Source organism: Aplidium turbinatum, chromosome 4 (assembly GCF_918807975.1).
Source record: "Aplidium turbinatum chromosome 4, kaAplTurb1.1, whole genome shotgun sequence".
Taxonomy (NCBI): Eukaryota; Metazoa; Chordata; class Ascidiacea; order Aplousobranchia; family Polyclinidae; genus Aplidium; species Aplidium turbinatum.
In genome coordinates this window covers 15,165,574-15,186,177 of record NC_137475.1, presented here as the reverse complement: position 1 = coordinate 15,186,177, position 20,604 = coordinate 15,165,574, and the positions used below count along the sequence as shown (strand labels likewise).

Here is a 20,604-nt window from a genome sequence, read left to right as displayed (position 1 = left end):
ACATTGTGAAACTCTCATTGTGAAACGAGATAACAACAAATGACGCATAGCGCTTGACGCTTAAAATCGGCAAAATAGTTGACGGTGCTATCACTTCCGTCAATTAAAAACAAAAATGATGGCGCTAGCCTCAGCGTCAACAAAAAGTTGACGGCGTCAACGTACGACACTGGTACGGTACGTCGTAACCAATGTTATGTAACATTCTTGTAAGCTTCAAGTCTTTCGTTCAAATATATCTTTACAAACTTTTAAAACAAAACATTTCTCTTGCAACTTCGTTTCTTAGATTATTGTAGTTCTGAGCCAAACATTTAAAATGGTGAAAGTTTTCTCTATCTATCACACAAAATTTGTTTCTGGTGCCAAGGTGACATTTTTTGCCTTCCCTAACGATGAACGTTTGCGAATTAAGTGGTGCAAGTTTGCTCACATCAAGTCCGCAAATGGAATGGACCCTTCCCTACCAGTGTTATCTGCTCAAATCACTTTCTTAAGCAGGATTTTGAAAAATATTTTGAATTTAATATGGGATTTTGCAAACGTTACATTCTGGAGAAATCTGCTGTTCCCACCATAAAATGCATTTCTGCTACGTCTGATGCTTCTGCTTCTAAGCTGGATAGAGATCATCGAATGCAAAAGCGGAGAATGCGGGGGAATGTGTTTGCTGCCACGAAATCGAGCAGTGTGCAAGGGTGCTTAACGGCATGGCGGAGAGCATCTTTTGCATCACTGTGTTGGCCGACTTTAATGGAACGGTCAATCCAGCAGTCCTACAAACCTTCTTCAGGGTTGATAGGAAGAATTGGGAAAAAGATGGCAAGCCCAGAGGACGCGATGGAAAGTTGTCAAATGAGTGAGTTTACTTGAGCTTGTTTACTGTTCAACAGCCTTTCAAGAGCTGGTTGCGTAATTGTTCCATTCTTTATTAAACGAAGCTGTTATATCTCCCGGGCAATTCAAGCTGGTAGCTTATATAGGCACGTGCTAGAGTGGCTGTTGGATGGAGAAGTTCTGGGCAAGTCGAACAGAGTCGTGCTGCCATCCTGCTGTTACGGACAATTTTTAAATCAAACGTCACATAGAACCATTGTCTACTGAACCTGACGTCTTACGTCATATGGACTATTGCTAGAAATAAGCAAAGATTGCATCACCTTTGTCACACATGTTGAAACATTACATCATCGTTAAATCTTGAATTACGAGATATGGTGTAAGCCAAACTTAACAGGTGCTGGAATAGCTTCATAATGCTTATCATTATTACGTCACATAAGATGGTTACGTGCGTTTGGAAGATTGCAATTTATTCTCGTCATTTTAAAATTGTTGCTTGAAAGGTTGGTCGCATATTTAACTGTTTTGCTTAGTGCTTGCCAGCTGGACGAAATTTCCGTTTTATCTCAATAATCTGTATTGTAGTGACAAGTTTTAGTGGCGTATCGTGTTGCGTCCCAATTTCGACAGCTTTGAGGCTATTTTTACAGAAATACAATTCTTGAATAGACGTTTTCAGAAGAGTGTTTCTTTCGGTCATTACATAGGCTACAGACGAACGGATCCGGGAATCTTATGTTACAATTTTCCCACGAAGAGATTATGGTTTACCGTTGTGACCATAAATAATAGACGTGGTTTGTTAGTTGGTAGGCCAAGAAGAACTTAAAGCACAGAAATAATAAAGACGGTTTGTTGTTGGTTGGTGGGCTACAGAAGCACAAGAAATAATAAAGACGTGTTGTTGTCAGTTGGGACAGAAGCACAAAAGAAAATTAAAGACGTTTCTTCTCAGTTGGTACTGAAGAACTTCAAGCTGAAAATTAAAGACGTTTCTTTGTTGGTTATCAAGAAAAACAACATTGACAGTCATTGGCAAGAAAAAAGATTAAAGACAATCGATCTGTGCTTGAAGATTCAAGTGGACGAATCCAAGCAAGTTTTGTGAAACTTTCAATAGCCTAGATTGGAAGTCTCCAGAAGTGGTAGGACTTCATATACCCGTACAACTACGGTATTGTGCATTTAAATTCTTTTTGTATTTTTACGCTCTTTGCAGTTAAGTTTTTTATAACCACTGTAATATTTTGTGTGTTTGTGTAACTTAATTTTTTAATTGTTAGTTTAGCCCCAACATTTAATATGTCTACACTCGGTGGCGACAGGGACTCGACCGCCGTCGACTCGACTGAGTTTAAGCCTGATGATGTTCTTTGCGGTCGGGCAGGCCATTTTGGGGAGGGACCCAGTAACGATGAGGCTAAGTCAGTTTGAGAGGCCCGGCATCTTAGACGGGATATTTTGACTCAAATTGGGGAACTTTCTGTAGCCCTAGGTTTTTTGAGTGATAAGCAGGAATTGTTAATTTTTCGATCTAACGTATTTACTTTAGAAGAGGAATTACGGCATTTCCATGCACTTTTGAGTAAAATTTTCGACTCTGCAATTTTGGCGGAGCTTTGTGATAGGGTAGATCCCGAATTTACATCGTTAAAAAATAACTTCGAACAAAAAGTAAGTGAGTTCTCAGATATGTTGGATGCTGACATACATCCTGAGGATAGCGCCTCAAATGTAAGCACTAGGATGTCTAAGAGTTCGTCTCGGATAGTTGCACAAATTAACCTACAGCTAAGACGAGAGGAGCTCCAGATACAAGCTGAGGCCGAAGCAAGAGCTGCTGAGGCCATCGCGAGAGCTGAGGCTATACAAGCTGAGGCTGCCGCGAGAGCTGCTGAGGCCGTAAGAGCAGAGACCGCCGCGAGAGCTGAGACCGAAGCGAGAGCTGCTGAGTTTGCATTCAAAGACGCTCTGTTGAGGGCTAAACAACGTAAAGAGGTAGTTTTAGCTGAATATCGATCAGAGGTGGGCTCCCGGCGTAGCTCTAAGAAGGGATTTTCTAGGCATTCCAGAAGTGAACATCATTCGCGGTTTAATTTAGATAACCTTTTCCAGACGCCCGTTCAATCCGTAAGTGGACCAGTACAATCCACATGTTTTCAAGCTGTTTCAGGAGGTCTCGGGGCCGCGGCTAAAGGTCTTCCGAAGGCTTAGAGCCAAGGCCTGCGAATTATAACCTAACTCCGCCCCCAGAGCGTACAGGTCACGGGGCCGCCATCAGAAGTAATGTTTTGCCCTCTTCACAGTTTTCTGCGCCGTTAGTTTTTGATCGCCCTGCTACACGTAATTTGCGTGATTGTGAGAGGCGTATCGCGTCTACTGATTTTAACGTTTGTGAGGATCGTGATCGGGTTGTGCATGTGACTGAGCCCACTCAGCCCCTTAAGGGATATAGCTTGTCTTCTCCCGCTAAATCGAGTTCTCAACGGCAGGATTGCTTTTTTGAATACTAAAATAGTAGGACTTTTTTCGATAAGGCGGCCTTGATTGGTTACGATGATAATATGCCATTTATCTTCTTTAAAAATCTTATTACGGCCTTGATGGCAGCTTCGCCCTTTAACCCTTAGGCGGTTGGGCTCCTGGAGTCTTGCTCAGTTTGGGGGGGGGGGAGGGCTGTCGATTCTTCTTATGCTTTAGGAGTGATATCTCTGTTATTTTTTAAGGCACGGTTTCAAAATTTGGGATTCACTTTGTAAAACTATTCACGCAGAGCATATCCGAAAATTAAAACTATGTAAATTTTAGAACTGCTTATATATGTTGAAATGTTGATGTGACTTATGACGTTTGAATTATTTGGTATTTTTTGATAGAGTAATGAAAAACATGCATTGCAATGTTGTGATTAAATTTTTTTTACATAATCTCAATTTAAATCATTTGATTAACGAGACATGGGCCAAATTAATTGCTTTCATCCAGCTGGTGGAAAAATTTTGAACAATAGAATATGAAATATTTCAGAGGATGTGCTGAGAAATGCCTTATATCTCTCAATTTATAATCTTTATTCGCTCAAAATTTCAGCTCAATAGAGGTGAATAAAAGTTAGGAAAAGTCAAGAAATCTCGTAGTCGCAGCCTCAGTGGTTTTAGAGATACAACTGTTGATACAAAAAAGTTGAATTGACAGCCCCCCCAACCTTTAAAGGGTTAAAGGGACTCCTTTGACTTTGTTACAAGCAGCTTGTGTTAGAACAGCTGCACAAACGATTGCTAATTTGGTTTCTGACACTCCTGGCTTGTCAGAGGAAGACAGGATAGAAATGTCGTTAGATCGCTTGTCCCAACGTTTTGGAGTTCGTGGAGGTCTTTTCGCCGAACCAGAAATTAGAAAGTATCGCTATGGTAGCAAATTGACTTCGATCTCTTCTAGTGATTTGAAAGAGTTTAAAGATAAATTGCCGCAGTGTCTGCTTTACGCGCAAGCTTATGGTCAGCGCGATAAATTGGAAGGACGTTTTGTTTTGGATTTGGCTAAGCGACTCCCGTTTGACGCTTCTTCTTCTTCTTGCGTTTGAGGCCGCCACAGATCATGTTGTTACATCCAGGCGCAGCAGCCAATGGATTGTGTATTCATCGAGCGTTGTTAGGTCCACATGTCTATCTTGTGGTCGATATACAGGACATTGGTAGATAATGTGGTGTGCAGTTTGAAAATCTGAGCCACACGCACAAGATGGTGAATCGGCGAGGCCCCACTGGAACATGTTGCTGCTGAAACGGCCCACTCCAGTCCGCAGGCGATTGAGCTTCACCCATTCCTTCCGGGGTAGTTCTGCTCCAGGTGGTGTGTTGGTATTGGGAGGGACTGTGAATTGGGTTGGTCTCGCAACTTCTCTCCATTCACTGTTCCAAACTTCGGAAATGTGGAAATTGGATTTGCAGATAGCTGCAGCATGTCGGGAGAACGGGCGTCGAGATTTCAAGCGCTGGGGCTTTTGGGAGTGCGAGTTCAGGACAATCTGGTTGAGGAGGTGGTCATCCCTTGACATAGCTTGTAAGACCAGACTACGTACGTGGTTTTCCCTACGAAGTCTACTTGGGGCATTGCCTGATAGTACCGACAGAAAGTCAGTGGGAGTTGGAAGCAGGCAACCGGTGATTATTCTCATGGTGGTGTTGAGGGCAGTGTCAATTTTGGAAGTGTGTACGCTGCGGCACCAAGTGGGGGAAGCATATTCGGAGGTGCTGTAAACAAGTGCAAGAGCACTTGTACGGAGTGTGGATGTACTAGCACCCCAGGATGTTCCAGCTAGGCATCTCAGCAAGTTGTTGCGTGCTGATAGCTTAGCATGAAGGGCTTCAGCATGGTGTTTGTAGGTTAATTGTCGGTCGAGCTTCACTCCTAGGTAGGTGGGACACGGATTGTGTGGGAGTGGGTTTCCGTTCAGAGAAACTGACAATTGGCGCATAGATTCCATGTTGCAAAGGTGAAAAGGTGTGACGGTGGTCTTTGCCAGGCTCAGTTTCAACATCCACACCTTCAGGTAGTCTGCAATTTGGGCCATATCATCTGTAAGTGCTTCCTCTACCACATGCCAGGACTTGTCAGAATTGAGTAGTGCCAGATCATCAGCATAGCCGTACTGGCGTGACGTAGTCTCTGGCATGTCACTAATGTAGATGTTAAATAGTAGGGGTGATAAGCATGATCCTTGCGGAACACCGTTTTTTAAGCGGCGGGGCCGGCTGCACTGCCCGTCACTCGTCTTAAGCAAAAAGGTCCGATTTGCAAGAATATTTGCGAGAAATCGCACTACCTTTTTGTCTGGGATCATGCGGAGGAGCTTTAGAGTTAGCCCTTGGTGCCACAATGTGTCATAGGCAGCAGTGAGGTCCACCAAGATTACTCCTGCTTTGTTGCCCTTCTCGAAACTTTCCTCAATATCCTCGGTCAGCTTGACTGCTTGATGAGTCGTACAGCGTCCATGCCAAAATCCAGCTTGTTCTTTTGGTAGCTGGGGATCAACAACTGGCTCGAGTCTAGTTAGCAGGAGCCGTTCCAGGATCTTGTATGGGACGCAGAGTAGTGATATTGGGCGATAGCTCTTGAGATCATCAGCTGGCTTATTTGGTTTAGGTACTGCCACTACAGTTGCTTTTCGCCAGATTTTAGGTATGGCCTGGATGGTCAGGCAAGCAGAATAGAACCTTTTCAACCATGCCAGACATTTGGAGCCACAGTGCCTCAAGAATTCTGGAGGGATGTTATCGGGCCCTTGTGCTTTCCCGCTTTTAACTTGTTTGATGGCAGACGCAAGTTCTCTGGTGCTGAAGGGGGCTGACAGATGGCCATCTGCGCTTGGGGCGTTCCAGAGCCTGCTGCATTCCTGCTTTACTGCAAGGGCGTGCTTCTTGTTTGCCACTTTGCATTTGCCATTGGCTAGGAGCTGTTGTGCTATGGCGTTAGCGGTTACAGGGCATCGTTTAGGATTGGAGGTGCGGCCTGTAAGGCAATTGAAGGTTTTCCATGCAGCTCTGCTTGAGTGGGTGAAGTCAATGTCTTGCACTGTATCTTCCCAACGCTGCTTACGTTTCATGTTGAGGTGTTTCAACAGATCAGTGGCAGTCATGGATGTCTCTTCACTGGTTTTTGAGGCCAGGAACGCATCATAGCGTTTGTTGCATTCTTCGTCCCATGATGGTATAAAGTGACGACGGAATCCACGGGGGATGGACTTCTTTGCTGCCACTAGCAAGGTTTTGCAGAAGGCTTTATAAGACTTCTCCAGCCCATCAGAAGTTGGTTCTGGGAGGTGCCGGGTTTTCTTTTTAACCAGGAGTGTGAACTTGGTCCAGTTTGCCTTGCGAAAATTCCACCTCTTCACAGGTTTGCTTGGGACTGGGTTGAATGGGTTTTCAGGGGTGATGAGCGATGGTCAATGTTGGGACTTAGGAAAGGGGCTAAGGATGGTACGGTTTGGTAAAGTTTCTTTTAGGTTGGCAAAGGCCAGATCTGGATTGGTTGTTGTTTTCCATCTTCCTGACAAAAAACTGTCTGGTTGTTTTGGGTTGAACATTAATTGGATACCAGTGACAGCTGCCCATGATTCAAGCCCTATGCCGTCTGCATTTGAGTAACGGTAGCCCCAGGTTGTGCTGTGGGAATTGAAGTCTCCGGCATATATGCATGGTGGAGCAAAGGCGAGAATGGAGTTAGCTTGCAGACGTGTATTTGGTGGTTTATACACGTTCATCACAGCTGTGCCTTCGATTTCAGTGGCTGTCCATTCAACTTCACAGTCAGGGTTGGATGAAGCAATCGGTATCCACTTGGCAGAGTTCTTTACATATGTGGCTATTCCATAAATATTGCTATTGGTACATGCTGCCAGGGTATATCCACTGATCTTTGACTTCGATACTTTGGTGGTGTGGGTTTCTTGCAGGAGTAATGCTGTCACGTTATGCTTTTGTGTGAGATGTTCCAACATGTCGCATTTGGCTTTGGTAAGGCCTTCAACGTTTAGCTGCAAGATTGTTACTCCGACAGGAAGATGAATTTCTCTCATTGGACACTGGGGCCGAGGGTTTATCCTTTTACCACCCCAGGTGCCCTGTGAGTTGCGGTCTCTGATTGTTGCCATTCGCTTCAATAATTTGAATTACCAGGACTCACCACGAGGAGGTTGGCAACATGAGTCCGTTTGACGCTAAACAACGCTATCTTGACTTTTTAGGTGATCAGTATGGTAGCACTGATGAGCCTACTTTTCAGAGTTTGTTCGAATTTGTAGTACGGGAGGAAACGCGCAAGTCGACTGATTTTAGTATTATGCTAATGGGCGATTCTGGTGAGTCGCAGCAATTTAAAAAGTTTGTCAAAGGAAAATTGCCTTCATGTCCGGTTAGGCAGACGTCGGTGAAACCCCATGATAATGTCATGTCAGGGAGTTCGCAGTATTCGACTGCTGTTGGCGCACCGCGCGGTGATGTGGCCAGACGAAGAGACCTACCGACATGTATTTATTGTTCGTCACGTTGTCAAGTTGAATATCATTTTTTGTCTAATTGTAAAGATTTTTTGCGCTTGACAGCTAAAGATCGGAGAGATGTTATTGTGAAAGCTGGCAAATGTTTGAATTGTTTGCCCCAGCATATGGTTAAAGACTGTAATCATGCAAACAACTGTCGTCAATGTGGGCCTAACAACGATAGGAAACACTTTTTTCTTCTGCATGATTTTTATGTGACGTCACGTGATTCTCTGGATTCGATCGGCAAAGATGATGCTGATGCCAGAGTTCTTGTGCGTAATGTTAAGATTGGAAATGTTAAAGCAGCTTTTAACCGCGTTACTGCTGCTCGTGTTTTGAATCCAATGACTGGCAAATCGAAGTTGGTGTATTGTCAGCATGATCCTGGTTCACAGTTGACATTTGTTTCAAGTGATCTGGTGTGCGAACTTGGCCCTAAACCGTATGATAAAGCGTCGTTTAAAATGGATACTCTGGTTGGTCAGAAAGCTACTTGTGCTGACCTTGTTAAACTCAACATCCAGTCGTTAGAGACAGATGAATTGTTTTGTGATGTATCCTTGGTTGTTCACCCAGCTTGGGCTGACGATGTTAAAACTTTACCGCATAAGCAGAATTTAAGTGGTTTCCGTCATTTTCATGACGTGAATATGTTTCATTTGAATGATTGTAGTATTGTAGATGTACTGATTGGTAACGACAACGCTTATTTGATGTGGGCTAAAGAAGAGCGTGTTGGTGAAAATCGCAATGAACCACATGCTTTACTCACTCCTCTCGGTTGGTTGGCTTGTAGTGGTAAGTCACCCTTAGATGAAAGCGTTGCTAACGTGTGCAGAGTGCAGACGTCTTCAGAGTCGGATGTCATCTCTAGCTTTCAGCGTAAAATTGAGTCTCGTGATATGGAAATAGCAGACCTGAACAAAGTCATTCAGGATTTGACGTTTCAAAATGAAACCTGTGAATTGTCTCCCAATGACATTGTGGCTAGAGAACTTGTTGAACCGAATAGTAAGTTGAAAGATGGTCGATTTGAGATACCTGTACCGTTGAAGGAAGACATTGATCTACCTAAAAATTTTGTGTTGGCGTCAGATAGAGCTGCTGCTTTAAGGAAGAAGGCTTTAAAACAATCTGAACTTCGTGATTTCCTTACTGACACCACGAAAGATCTTAAATCTAATGGTTATATCGAGCGTGCTGGTGAAGCAGGAAATGTAAAGAGATTTGAATGGTATTTACCTTACTTTGTGACGTCACAATTAAAAAAGCACATTATTTACGATGGCAAGTCTGAATTCCGAGGAACTTGTGTTAATGATGTAATGTTTTCGTGCCCTGATTTGTTAAACCCTCTGGCATATCTTTTGGCTAGATTTCGGCTTAATAGATTTGGTTTCATGGCCGATGTGATTAAATACTTTTTTCACATTTTGGACGCTTCAATACGTAAGCCCAGTTTCATTGAACTGCTTACGTACACGAGCAGTGCCGTTCGGATCGTGAACGAACGCCCTTTGGTACCTTTGAGTGACGATCCTAGGGATTTTACTGTCATCACCCCTGCCTCACTTTTGACCCCATATTTAGACCCATACTGTGCTGTCGGGCAACCACATGATCGTGACCAACTAAAAAGGGATTATCGGTTCAATTTATCACTTTCTCAGCAGTTTTGGAGTAAATGGATCGATTTTTACTTGCCAGGGCTTCAGGGCCGGAAAAAATGGTTAAAAATGGCCGAGAATTTGGAGCCTGGTCAACTTGTAGTGGTGGGCTCTCTCCAAGACATTGGTAAACGTGAGAGGGTGCATGAGGTAGTCCAACAAATTAGGAAAGGGAAGCTTGTGGTTCGGAGAGCTAAAGTTGCCGTTTGCAACTATGATGACAGTACGGGGGAAGTGAAAGTAGACTACGTGTTGAGGGATATTTCGTGCCTCGCCGCCGTAAAGAACACCTAAGTGTTAGGGTTTGAGCCTGGTTCTGTCTGCGGTGGTCGACCCTTGTCTGAGCCCAGAACAGTCGGTTATTATTGCAACCATTGTATATAGCGTCATTTTAGCGTGTACCTATGGTACCAATTTCATGTATCGTCGCGTATTATTCTTATTGTTGTTCATTCTTTGCATGCTCTTTGTATTTGCGTATTAACTTAAACGTGAGTGATTCAAACAATTTGTGTATCGTGTGTTTTTATTTATTGGCTCAAAATTGTCCTTAAATTCTTTTTTAGTTTTGCCATGTTAGACTGTCATAACTAGGGTGCGCTATGTTACGGACAATTTTTAAATCAAACGTCACATAGAACCGTTGTCTACTAAACCTGACGTCTTACGTCATATGGACTATTGCTAGAAATAAGCAAAGATTGCATCACCTTTGTCACACATGTTGAAACATTACATCATCGTTAAATCTTGAATTACGAGATATGGTGTAAGCCAAACTTAACAGGTGCTGGAATAGCTTCATAATGCTTATCATTATTACGTCACATAAGATGGTTACGTGCGTTTGGAAGATTGCAATCTATTTTCGTCATTTTAAAATTGTTGCTTGAAAGGTTGGTCGCATATTTAACTGTTTTGCTTAGTGCTTGCCAGCTGGACGAAATTTCCGTCTTTATCTCAGTAATTTGTATTATAGTGACAAGTTTTAGTGGCGTATCGTATTGCGTCCCAATTTCGACAGCTTTGAGGCTATTTTTACAGAAATACAATTCTTGAATAGACGTTTTCAGAAGAGTGTTTCTTTCGGTCATTACATAGGCTACAGACGAACGGATCCGGGAATCTTATGTTACAATTTTCCCACGAAGAAATTATGGTTTACCGTTGTGTCCACCTGCATTGTCTCTTTCATCCGCAGAAAGTAGCCTACCCAGCGACGATGAAGGTTATGCTGGGTTCCGAAGACCAGTGTTACCATTTTAGTCTTTTTAAAACCAAATCTGGTTCATTTGCAACCGTTTGGTTTATTTTTTTCGATTTGGTGTGTTTTTTAGGTTTGTTTTCGATTTGTGTCTCGTAATGCGATTTGTCATCAGTATTGTATGTTGGTTTATTCTTTTAGTTTATTTCTGCTTCAATTTGGTTTATTCTGGTCTTTTTTGTTTAGCTTCATCTCTAGATTATATTAAAAAAACCTAGATGTCAACACTGCCGAAGACAGTCCCAATGAATGCTAAAGCGTTATCGCATTATAGTCGACTGTACTATGTCCTACAATACAATACAAAATGTTTTCAGTATAACCAAGTTTGGCTGTTGTATTTTACGAAACTAGCCTTCGGCGATGGGCTTCGCAAAACCACTCCTGGCACACAGGCATGAACAACTAAATTTGTATAATGCAGGCTGAAAGATGCGTCTTCATTATGGATGCCTTATAAATTTGCGCATTCACTCGCAACCAAGCCTATCTCGGCTAGTTTGGTCTCCACTAAGTTCGACTCCAACTGACGTCATATCACTAGGTGGCGTTGACGAGTTGAGAGTTGACGAGTTGAGAGAGAAGCGCTAGAGAACGTGGGAAAAGGGTCGGTTTCTCGGCTGTGGGCCTCAATTGTAAGGAAGTGAGTTTTTCAACAGGTACCAGCAGTGGTGCCGAAGTTAGTTGAGGATTGGGGGGGATAAATCAAAATTTTATCAAATTTTAGACGATTTTGAAAATTGGGGGATGCATATTTTGTACACAATTTTAGTGGTAGCCTACCGGTAGCCTATTAAGTTTATTAAACAATCACCAGACCTCGGTAAATTAGCTGATAACAGTACAATATACAGATAAGAAATCATGGAGATAAAAGTGATACCAGTGGTCTTGTGAATGACTGCTGCAAAATGAAGAAACAAGCAAAGAAAAATTGGTAGCTCACCTCTAGCGGGATTCGAACCTATGACCTTTCAATGAATACTTAGTTTTTTCAAAAAAACAGAAGTTATACTTTTCTTCTTGCCCCCTCCTTCACTAGAATCACTACAAAACTACTAAAGGACCATAGGACAAAGTCACTAGTCGCAGGAGACTGAAAACAACCGAAGCTACCGAAGAACATCTGCAAATTTACGACAAAAATAATAACTTTCAAACACATCACAAGAACTTGTTACAACCGAACATATTGCGTCTTATGGTAGTGCGCATTGAAAACTCATTAGCACTGTCATTTATGCTGATGTCATCAAGATTATTTTGGTGAATGTTGCAAACAATGCTAGCATTTAACTCTTCTTGTCCCAAAGTATTTCTCAGTCAGGTTTTCAATCTACAAAGATTGGAAAACGACCTCTCACAAGCAGCAGAGCTTACCGGCCAAATTAAGAGGATCTTAATCAGCTGAAGTATTTGAGAATAGAGAGGTTTTTCCAAGGACAATGCCTGGTAAGCTCTTTTAGCATCGTACAGAGATTTTGCTCCTGTTGCCTTTCTGAATGAATCAATTTGATAACTCATCGATTGTCTATTCAGCTCTGGATAAATTATGACCATTTCAGGAACTAAGCCGGTCTTGAAAATTCGTGCAAGTTCTTTATACTTTGCCGAATCGGAATTCAGGCTACTTTCAAACTGTTCGGTCGGTTCAGAGTTCGGTCACTCGGTCCATGAACTGATTGTAAAGTATTTTATAATGCAGTTGAGTGTCTGCAGTAGCTGCTATCGAGCCTCCACCCAATCTTTGAACTCTTCTTTGCCGTGGTGCTTGCAAAGGCGTGATAAAATTAGCAGCAAATTTTTTCCGGAAGTGAAACTGCATTTTTGTAATTGTTCTCAAACTTTAAATCACGATATTTTTCTAGAGTGATTTTCAGGGTCTGAAACAGCTCTTCACAAGAGTCAATGTCAAGCTTTTCTCCTTGCAACGTGATACTAAATTGCTCCATAAGTGCCAAAGGCTTCAAAATCAGCACATGTCCCAAATATGTTTCTGCAGTTTCTTCGTTGCCGCAGTGCCGTGACCAGTGGCCTAGTCCAACTCGTCCTTAATAGGCCTACCTTCAATAAAGGTCATTCATTGTCTAGCGTCAAATTCAAGACAATTTAGAACTGTGATCAAACATCAATAAAAGAAAAACAACAGCAATTCGAGATGCTTGCAAACAACTAAATCGAAGTAAGCTACAACTTCAGAGCAAATATTTTTTTCTAAATTATTGGGGGAGATGCTGCCAAAGTATTGGGGAGATATATCCCCCTCATCTCCCCCCTACTTCGGCATCACTGGGTACCGGATGTCTTGGCAATGGATTCTAGCCAGTGTTAATTCGATCGTGCAGTTGCACTTTAATGGATTTCCTTCGTTTTAATTTGAAAACTGGTGCTGCTACTTTTGGCTAAGTGTGTATTGTACTATTTTTGCTTGACCAACTGAACATTGACTTCAAAAACTGCGTTGGCCAGGCATATTGATCCAACGTGTCTGGAAAGATTAAAAATGTTAAAGCAAGATTCAATTTAATGAAAGTAAACCCTTTTTGCCTATTGTCTGCTTATGAATGTCATTGCTTGAATCTGGTTGGAGTTCATAGTGTTGTCCAGATCTTATATCTTTTTGGAGTAATTGATCGACTGTAGGCTAATCTTGTGTCATTTTCAATTGTAACCGGGCCAGACAGGAAATTCTAAAGAAAGCTATCTCATCCAAGCAGCCTAGCCTACTTGAGCAGTTTCAAATCTACGCTTCTCTGCATTTTGTGAATTAGGCCAGTAGTCCTACAGTTCTAAAGAATATTCACTCGACTAACCTACTCATACAGCAATAAAGAACTGTTCAATGGATAGATGTCCGCCCCAGTAGCTCAGTGCGTGTGCTTCGTGAACGAAGAAGCTTCATAGCAACTTTTCACATATAAATTAGATGGGCAATTACCTACCTAGTCCCTTTGCTTGCCCCCCTAGTTTGAAACTAGGTTGGCAATTTTTAAGACTTAATTTTTGTTTATGTTAGATCCAAGTTAAAGAATGAACAGCTAAATGGAAAGCTTCAGCATACATTTAGAACTTATATGAGCCTACCTTTGACCTCACTTATAATATCCTTAATGTTCCATTCAAGCAGATTAATTAGCAATTTATGTTGTGAGTAGGCCTACCTTAAATTTTGTGTGAGATTCTAAATGTCTGAATCACCGAAGTTTGTTTCCTGATTTTTATCAAAATAAAATACCAGCTCTTTAGAATCATCTAATTCTGCAAAGATTCAACTCATTATAATATCTTAACAGTTGTGTTTCATATATTACCATAGTTAATATTGTTTCTTTTTATTTTAGTAGGCTACGAGATACTTCTGCAACTAAATATTGCTAGATTAAATTTTATTACATTATTATTTATAAAATATTGTGGGCGGGGATGAATATAGGAATCAAGTAGGCCATGGGTCTCAAAAGTTTAGTCTAAGTATTAGGCTATGTCTTTTTATCCACAATTTGCCTGAGACATCTACATTTTTAAGCTTAGGCCTAGGCTACATGTTTTACGATCGAGACAAAAATGCCCTTTTTCCCATCATTTACGCTCGAAAAGTGCCCTTTTTAACATAACTCTCGCGCTAAAAGTTCCCTTTTTTGAAAATTTTCCCCCTTAGTCCCAATTTTTGAAAAGATGCTATGAGAAGCTTCGAGATCAAGTGGCGCTAGTCCGACTCTGTGAGTGTGCGCTTGAGCAACACATTCTGAGCTCTCAATTCAGCGGCACCTAATGGATGGAAAAATCAGGGACCTCAGAATCTACTTCAGAGATCCCTGGGAAAAATTCCCTGGCAACAACACTTCAATAACCGGAAACTTTACTCTGTCAATCTCGGTAACCGGCCCTGCGTCAATAGCTTCTACAAGAGCGCGAAACTACCAGGAATGATCTATCCAAGACTTTGTCAGTCCGAGAATAAAGATTCATGGGCGAAACACTTGCCTATCGCTGTCAATTCTTGCTACACTCGATTGCCGAGAAATATTATTATTGCCCCGACATTGCCACACTACGTTTATGTTGCGTCTTTTTTAACAAAAGCTTGTTATCATTTTTTAGTAAGTTCCGTAAAGAACTGCAGCCCAGTCAGCAAAAGTTGAGTTTAGGCTAGGCTATGTTGTTTCAACGTAGCCTATAGCTACACTGAAACACATTAAAATAATCTTTTTTTATGTTTGCAAAACAGTTTCCACAAAACGGATGATTAGAACCGTGTTACCTACTTCCAAAGAATGTGATCAAACTATTTTTTTAATAAGAAAATTATTTTTCAGATGAATAGCCTAAATGCAAAAAAATGATTTGCCACCTTGGTAGGCCCAAGCCATAGCTGCTGTATGTTTCATTCGTCTCGAGAAACATAGGCTACTACTCTGCATCTTCAGTGATTGCTCCCCAGTGGAGAAGCCATTAGTGCAATTTATCACAATAACCTCAAAACCGCTTTATGCAAAATGAATAGGCTATGAAAAATATTGTATTTATAGCAAGAAAAAATATTTTGTTTCAAAATATTGTTTTTGAATGTTTGCAGAGTATGAAAATTTGAACGAATAAAATAGTCCATAAAATGTTTAAATGACAGCAAAATTCGTGCTTTTGTGCAGCATATTGTTTCGAACATAAATGCATTGGACCATGTGCAGGTTAATTCTTTGAAATGTGCGATATAGCCTACCGGCTGAGTTAGAATTAGCAGGGAGGTATCGTCTCGTGCTTTTCGATTATTTTCTGAGCGAATGACAGATAGAGTTAAGTGACCGATGACCCCTCTACCCTTGATATTTCATAATTTACAAAAATAGTAAAAACTTTCAAAAAAATACTGTAACGTCAAAATGATTAAAGGGACAAGTGCCGCCCCGTGGCAAAATTTTTTTCCCACGAACTTCCTGTCTCATTTGCATATTTCTGTAAGTGCAGCCACTACTGGTTACCACGCGGCGCGCGTAGCTATTTTTACCGATTTTCGCCCTCCAGGTCCAAATCTAAACATTGAACTTGAAAAATACGTAGCCTGGAGACACACCTAGTCTAGTCAAGTTTAAAAAAGTTCAGAAAAGAAATTGATTGTGGTCACTAGGCTATAGTCTTAAAGTAAGATTTTCCAGAAATGATTAAGAATTAACCCTAACCCATTAGCCCTAACCTTAGTTTCTTTGAAAAGTTTTTGTGCACCGCAAAAAGTAATGTCGGCCTAAAGAAATAAAATGACTTCGATGGGCGTGGCGAAACCACTGAACCAAACGCACCAACGAAAAGTGATTGCATTCACACGGTATAAATACAAACTCTATGCGAAGTACAGTAGCAAAAAGTTCGTGGGAAAAAAAATTCGCTGCCCGGTGCCCCTTAGACATTACGCTACTGGATTTTAGTTGATATTCTACTTTGTTATTGCATTGTTTTATAAAAAAAAAAATTGTATTTTATTTGCTTTGATATTGTGCCAATTTTAAGTTTATCAAATAGCCTAGGTCAGAATGCACGGAATCGATTTTGATTAGGCTATTTGAAGACTCTTCAGATCGCTAATAGGCTACTCAATACTGTAATGCTTGATCGTTCGGGCTTGGCTTTTTCGTAAACCACTCCTTCTGGCAACATCATCTGGCAACCAATCAAGCAGCATCCCAATGAGCTTATACGCAGTTTTTCTTCTGGCAACATCATCTGGCAACCAAAGTTGGTTCCATTGAAAAAGCCAGAATCTTGCGAGCTTTAGTAACTTAGTGATTATTTCTTGCAGAAACAACATTGAAATTACAGTTTATTAACTAAAAACTTACTGCTATGATGTTTAACGCTTAACATATGCAACACATGCTTGAAAAACATACGTGTGCTGTATTGGTAAGCTACTATACGGCATATTTTAAACGACAGTTCATCGAAGCGATATAATTTATCGAACAAACAAATTACTCACAGTCGTATTTCATAAAAATTGTACAAAATAACGGTGCAATTATTTTTCATTCTTTCGCACCTTCATCATTTTATTTTTTGTGCTGTTTTCTTTCAGCTTAAATGAAGATGATCTAGCTGCTAGAGAATCCAAATCGATTTTTAGCTGTTTAATGTTTATGATTAAACTGATTCGTGTGAGAATAAACTCGTTTGTATTACAAGACATGTAACCGAGTCGTTCATATCAAGCATTGTTGTGGGTTTGAAGATATTTTATTTTTTTGATACACACTAACTAATAGCCTACTTAATTTTTTCCCTTTCTCTTGAATCTTAAAAATCGCCTTTTTTCCAACAAAACAAACTCGCTGGGATAAGTCTTCAATCAAACGTCATTTTCGATAAATTATGATTCGATGAACTGTCGTTTTATAAGCTGCTAGGTCACGACTGCACTGATAACTCATCACATTAAACACAACTATAAAAACATACAACTGTAAATAGTGATGATAAACATCATGGTCCCAGCGCTGTACAAATGAGGTTCACTTCGCGAAAACAACTGTCCACCGTTTACCGTAGTCGACTGCCTCATATCGTGTTTTAAACATCAACTTATTTTTCTGGTCATTCAAACAAAGCGTCTTCAAGTTGCAGGTGTGGTGGATGTAAGCTGACAAACTGTGAAGAAATCTTGAAGACAGAAGCAAAAAAAGACGTTTCTGACAAGTTGACATTAGTCAAGTTTATACAGTAGAATTCGCCTATAACGGCACCCCTAGGGGATTTGCAAAAACTGACGTTATAGCCGAACTACCGCAAACTATTTCAAAACTGTCTTTTGATTAAAGAAAGAGGTGCATAATCCAGTCAGGTTTACTGTGTACCACCAAACTGACAAAAGTCACGCAGAAAATACAGTAAACAAAGAAATTGTTTTAAAAAAATAACCTTCAGCGAAAGGTAGGCTACAGGAAATTTGCGCAATAGGCCTACAGCTCGTTACATACAGTAGTAGAGAAGTTCATTGTTTATTAGCAAAAAAGGCATTGATCTTCAGCTGTTTCGTTTTAACGCGGATTTCTCTACCACATAGCGTTCAGCTTTTGCTAAATAATGTAGGATTTGCTCGCTATCGTCGTGACTTCGGATTTTTTCACGCGGAAAAAAAAGTTAATTCAGTTAATTAGTTTATAGCCTACAGTACTGCACGTACAACTGTTGCTTTGAGTTGCTTAAAGGTCAGCTGTAAAGCTGCTTTTTACAGATGATAGTTTTTCCAGCGAGAAAAAAGTTAATTCAGTTAATTAAAGTCCCTGCTGCGAACGACGTAGCAAAATAAAGGGAATACATTTTGCAAGCAGCAGCGCTAACTGGATTAAAAGACTGACCGTTCCTGGTGAAGGTGATGGCTTAAAGTGACGTTATAAACGAACAAAAGACGTCTGGGGACCAATAAAGGGTGCTGTTACATGCGAATTGACGTTATAGGCGATGCTGTTGTAGCCGAACTACAATGTACGCAAAAGATAGGAATTCTGCCGGGACCGAGCAAAATGTGACGTAATAGGCCAATTGACGTTATAAACGAAGCCGTTATAGACGAATTCTACTGTACAAACGTTGAACACCTTTTTTAGGCTGCAAGCAGTTTACCAAAGTAAAAATGACATGTTTCATTGATGTATTTCACTTCATGGTATCCCTGTGGGGGTGGGGGTATTCCATGGGGAGCACAAGTTGCAAATACGGACAGGAGCAAACAATGCAACATCTACTCGAATGCCCTGACTTAAAAGCAAGATGCTCTGCACAGGATTTGGCCAAGTTCAACGATAGAGCAAGAGCTTGCGTGATGCTCTGGGCTACGACCGTGTGGCACACGATAAAGAAGAACTTCATGGCAGATTTAAAACACGCTGCATTCAAAACGTTGTTCCATGTTGGTACTTAATGGCAAGTCTCCATAAATTTCTTACCCGTTAACAAGCACCGGATAAAAATAAAGATTCCCGATAATTTAATCATGTTCGATGACAATGTGTAAGGAGTAAGGAGTAACATAGACAAATATGTATCGAAAATATAGTTTTGCTTCCGAAGAAAGCATATGGGCTAAATCGTGTTATTGGTGTTGCAACTGGCAATCCAGTAAATTTGGTCTATATTAGCCGATGAAAGCAATAAAATAAAGGAAACTTTGAAAACAAAACTATCTGACTTATTCTTCCATTAATTTTCTTCTCGTTTAAATAAAACCAGAAGAGCAATTTCTAGTGTTTAACGTGAGGATTAATGTAAAATGGCAACTTATACTTTAACCTAGACTAATCTAACTCGACACCAAATTTTAAACATGTTAATTTTTGCTGTGCTTTTGGACGATGCGAGTTTCTGTCGTTCGTCTAACATTGTGCACATGTTCAGATTGTGCGGGAGGTGGCACTGTTGTGCGGACTAACCACACAGGGCGATCTGCTCGCATCTGATGAGCATCTACAGCAAACAAGAGGGCGGAAACAAATCCGCATATGTCACCTGCAATATCGAAAAATAATGTAAAGCTAGAAAAAGAACAAGTAAGGAAGCTGAAGAACATCCATCACGGACGATTTATCCGGAGGAAGACCACGGATAAAAAATATACGACTCCAATTCCAGCAAAATTTCGGTCTCCAGTACTTCACCAGACTTGGATTTTAGCCACAGAAAGTAGGCAACTGGTTAATTAGAAAACGATAAAACATCGGTTAAAAAAAGTTGTGCGAGGAACTTTATAGTTTCTTATAACAAGACAATGCCATAAAGAAGCTACTGTGGAATAGAAATGTATGTTGTCAAAGGTTAATATTAATTCACATCGCATGCAATCACATTTATTTCAACCTATTTCCTGTATATCATACCAAATGGTTATGTTTTTTACCAAGAGAGAATAATAGGAAATAATCTTGCATGTACACAAAAGTCAAAATCGAGTTTATCTAGCTTCAATTTCTTAGTAGGCCTACTGTAGCCTCATACATATGCTATTGTAATATTTTTTTACTATTTTTCTCCTCATTATTGAAGTTATATGTGTGTCAGATTGTGTTAAGCTAAAGAAGCTCAACGGACAAGTCTCATAAGAATTAAATTATATGAACATTGAACAGGCTTGATAGGGTTGCATTCAACTCAAAACACAAAATAACGTAATAAAATAACTTGTTACTTGATAAACGCGCTCTACATCTGAATGTCTGAAACTGCGAACATGACAAGAACCCGGCCAGCACTGCAGCTCCAATCAGATAGATTAGAGATGAGAACGCTGACCAGAAAAACTCTATCGCACTGAACTTGTAATGTCCATTTTCTGTCTGAAAATAAAATGATTAATTAAATAATAGCCTACAAACAGGGGCTCCGAGAGGGGGGAAGTCGGGCTACTTTCCCCCCTAGCATAACATTGTAAAGAAAAAACGAGTAGTTTTTCGTTTCGTCACTTTTGAAGGGGGCCCATTTTTACCAATAAAATAAAAATTTATCAACATAAAAATAATTAAATTTTTGAATGAAATGCGTAGTAACAAGTCTTTTTCGATCATTGTGGATCAGGGGTTCCCAACCTGGGGGCCATTGACGCATTTGAAAAATAATTATTTTTTTAATTTATCATCTTTAAGTCCACTCCAACACTATGTAAGAAAAAAAAAAATCAATTTAAATAAAAATACTAGTAGGCTACATTTTGCCCAAATATGTGGGTTTTCAACAATGTTACTTCTGAAGACAAAGCAGCGCAGTGTCTTGGATGTTCACTATGACATCTGGCATGCTCTTTCCACCAC

The 20,604-nt window shown here is 40.5% G+C and overlaps 1 protein-coding gene across 2 annotated transcripts in view; it reads right to left on the bottom strand.

The window, feature by feature from the left end:
• Positions 1 to 16,620: 16,620 nt before the first annotated feature.
• The window catches only part of LOC145768607 (uncharacterized), a 70,974-nt gene continuing 66,990 nt past the window's right edge, over positions 16,621 to 20,604 (bottom strand). For both annotated transcript variants that reach the window (XM_082580142.1, XM_082580141.1), the window contains 2 exons: positions 19,986 to 20,133; positions 16,621 to 19,309 (listed from right to left, as the gene is read on the bottom strand). In XM_082580142.1, coding sequence (XP_082436268.1) covers positions 19,131 to 19,309; positions 19,986 to 20,133 — 327 coding nt within the window. In that variant the 3' untranslated portion in view covers positions 16,621 to 19,130. The remainder of the gene's footprint in view (positions 19,310 to 19,985; positions 20,134 to 20,604) is intronic.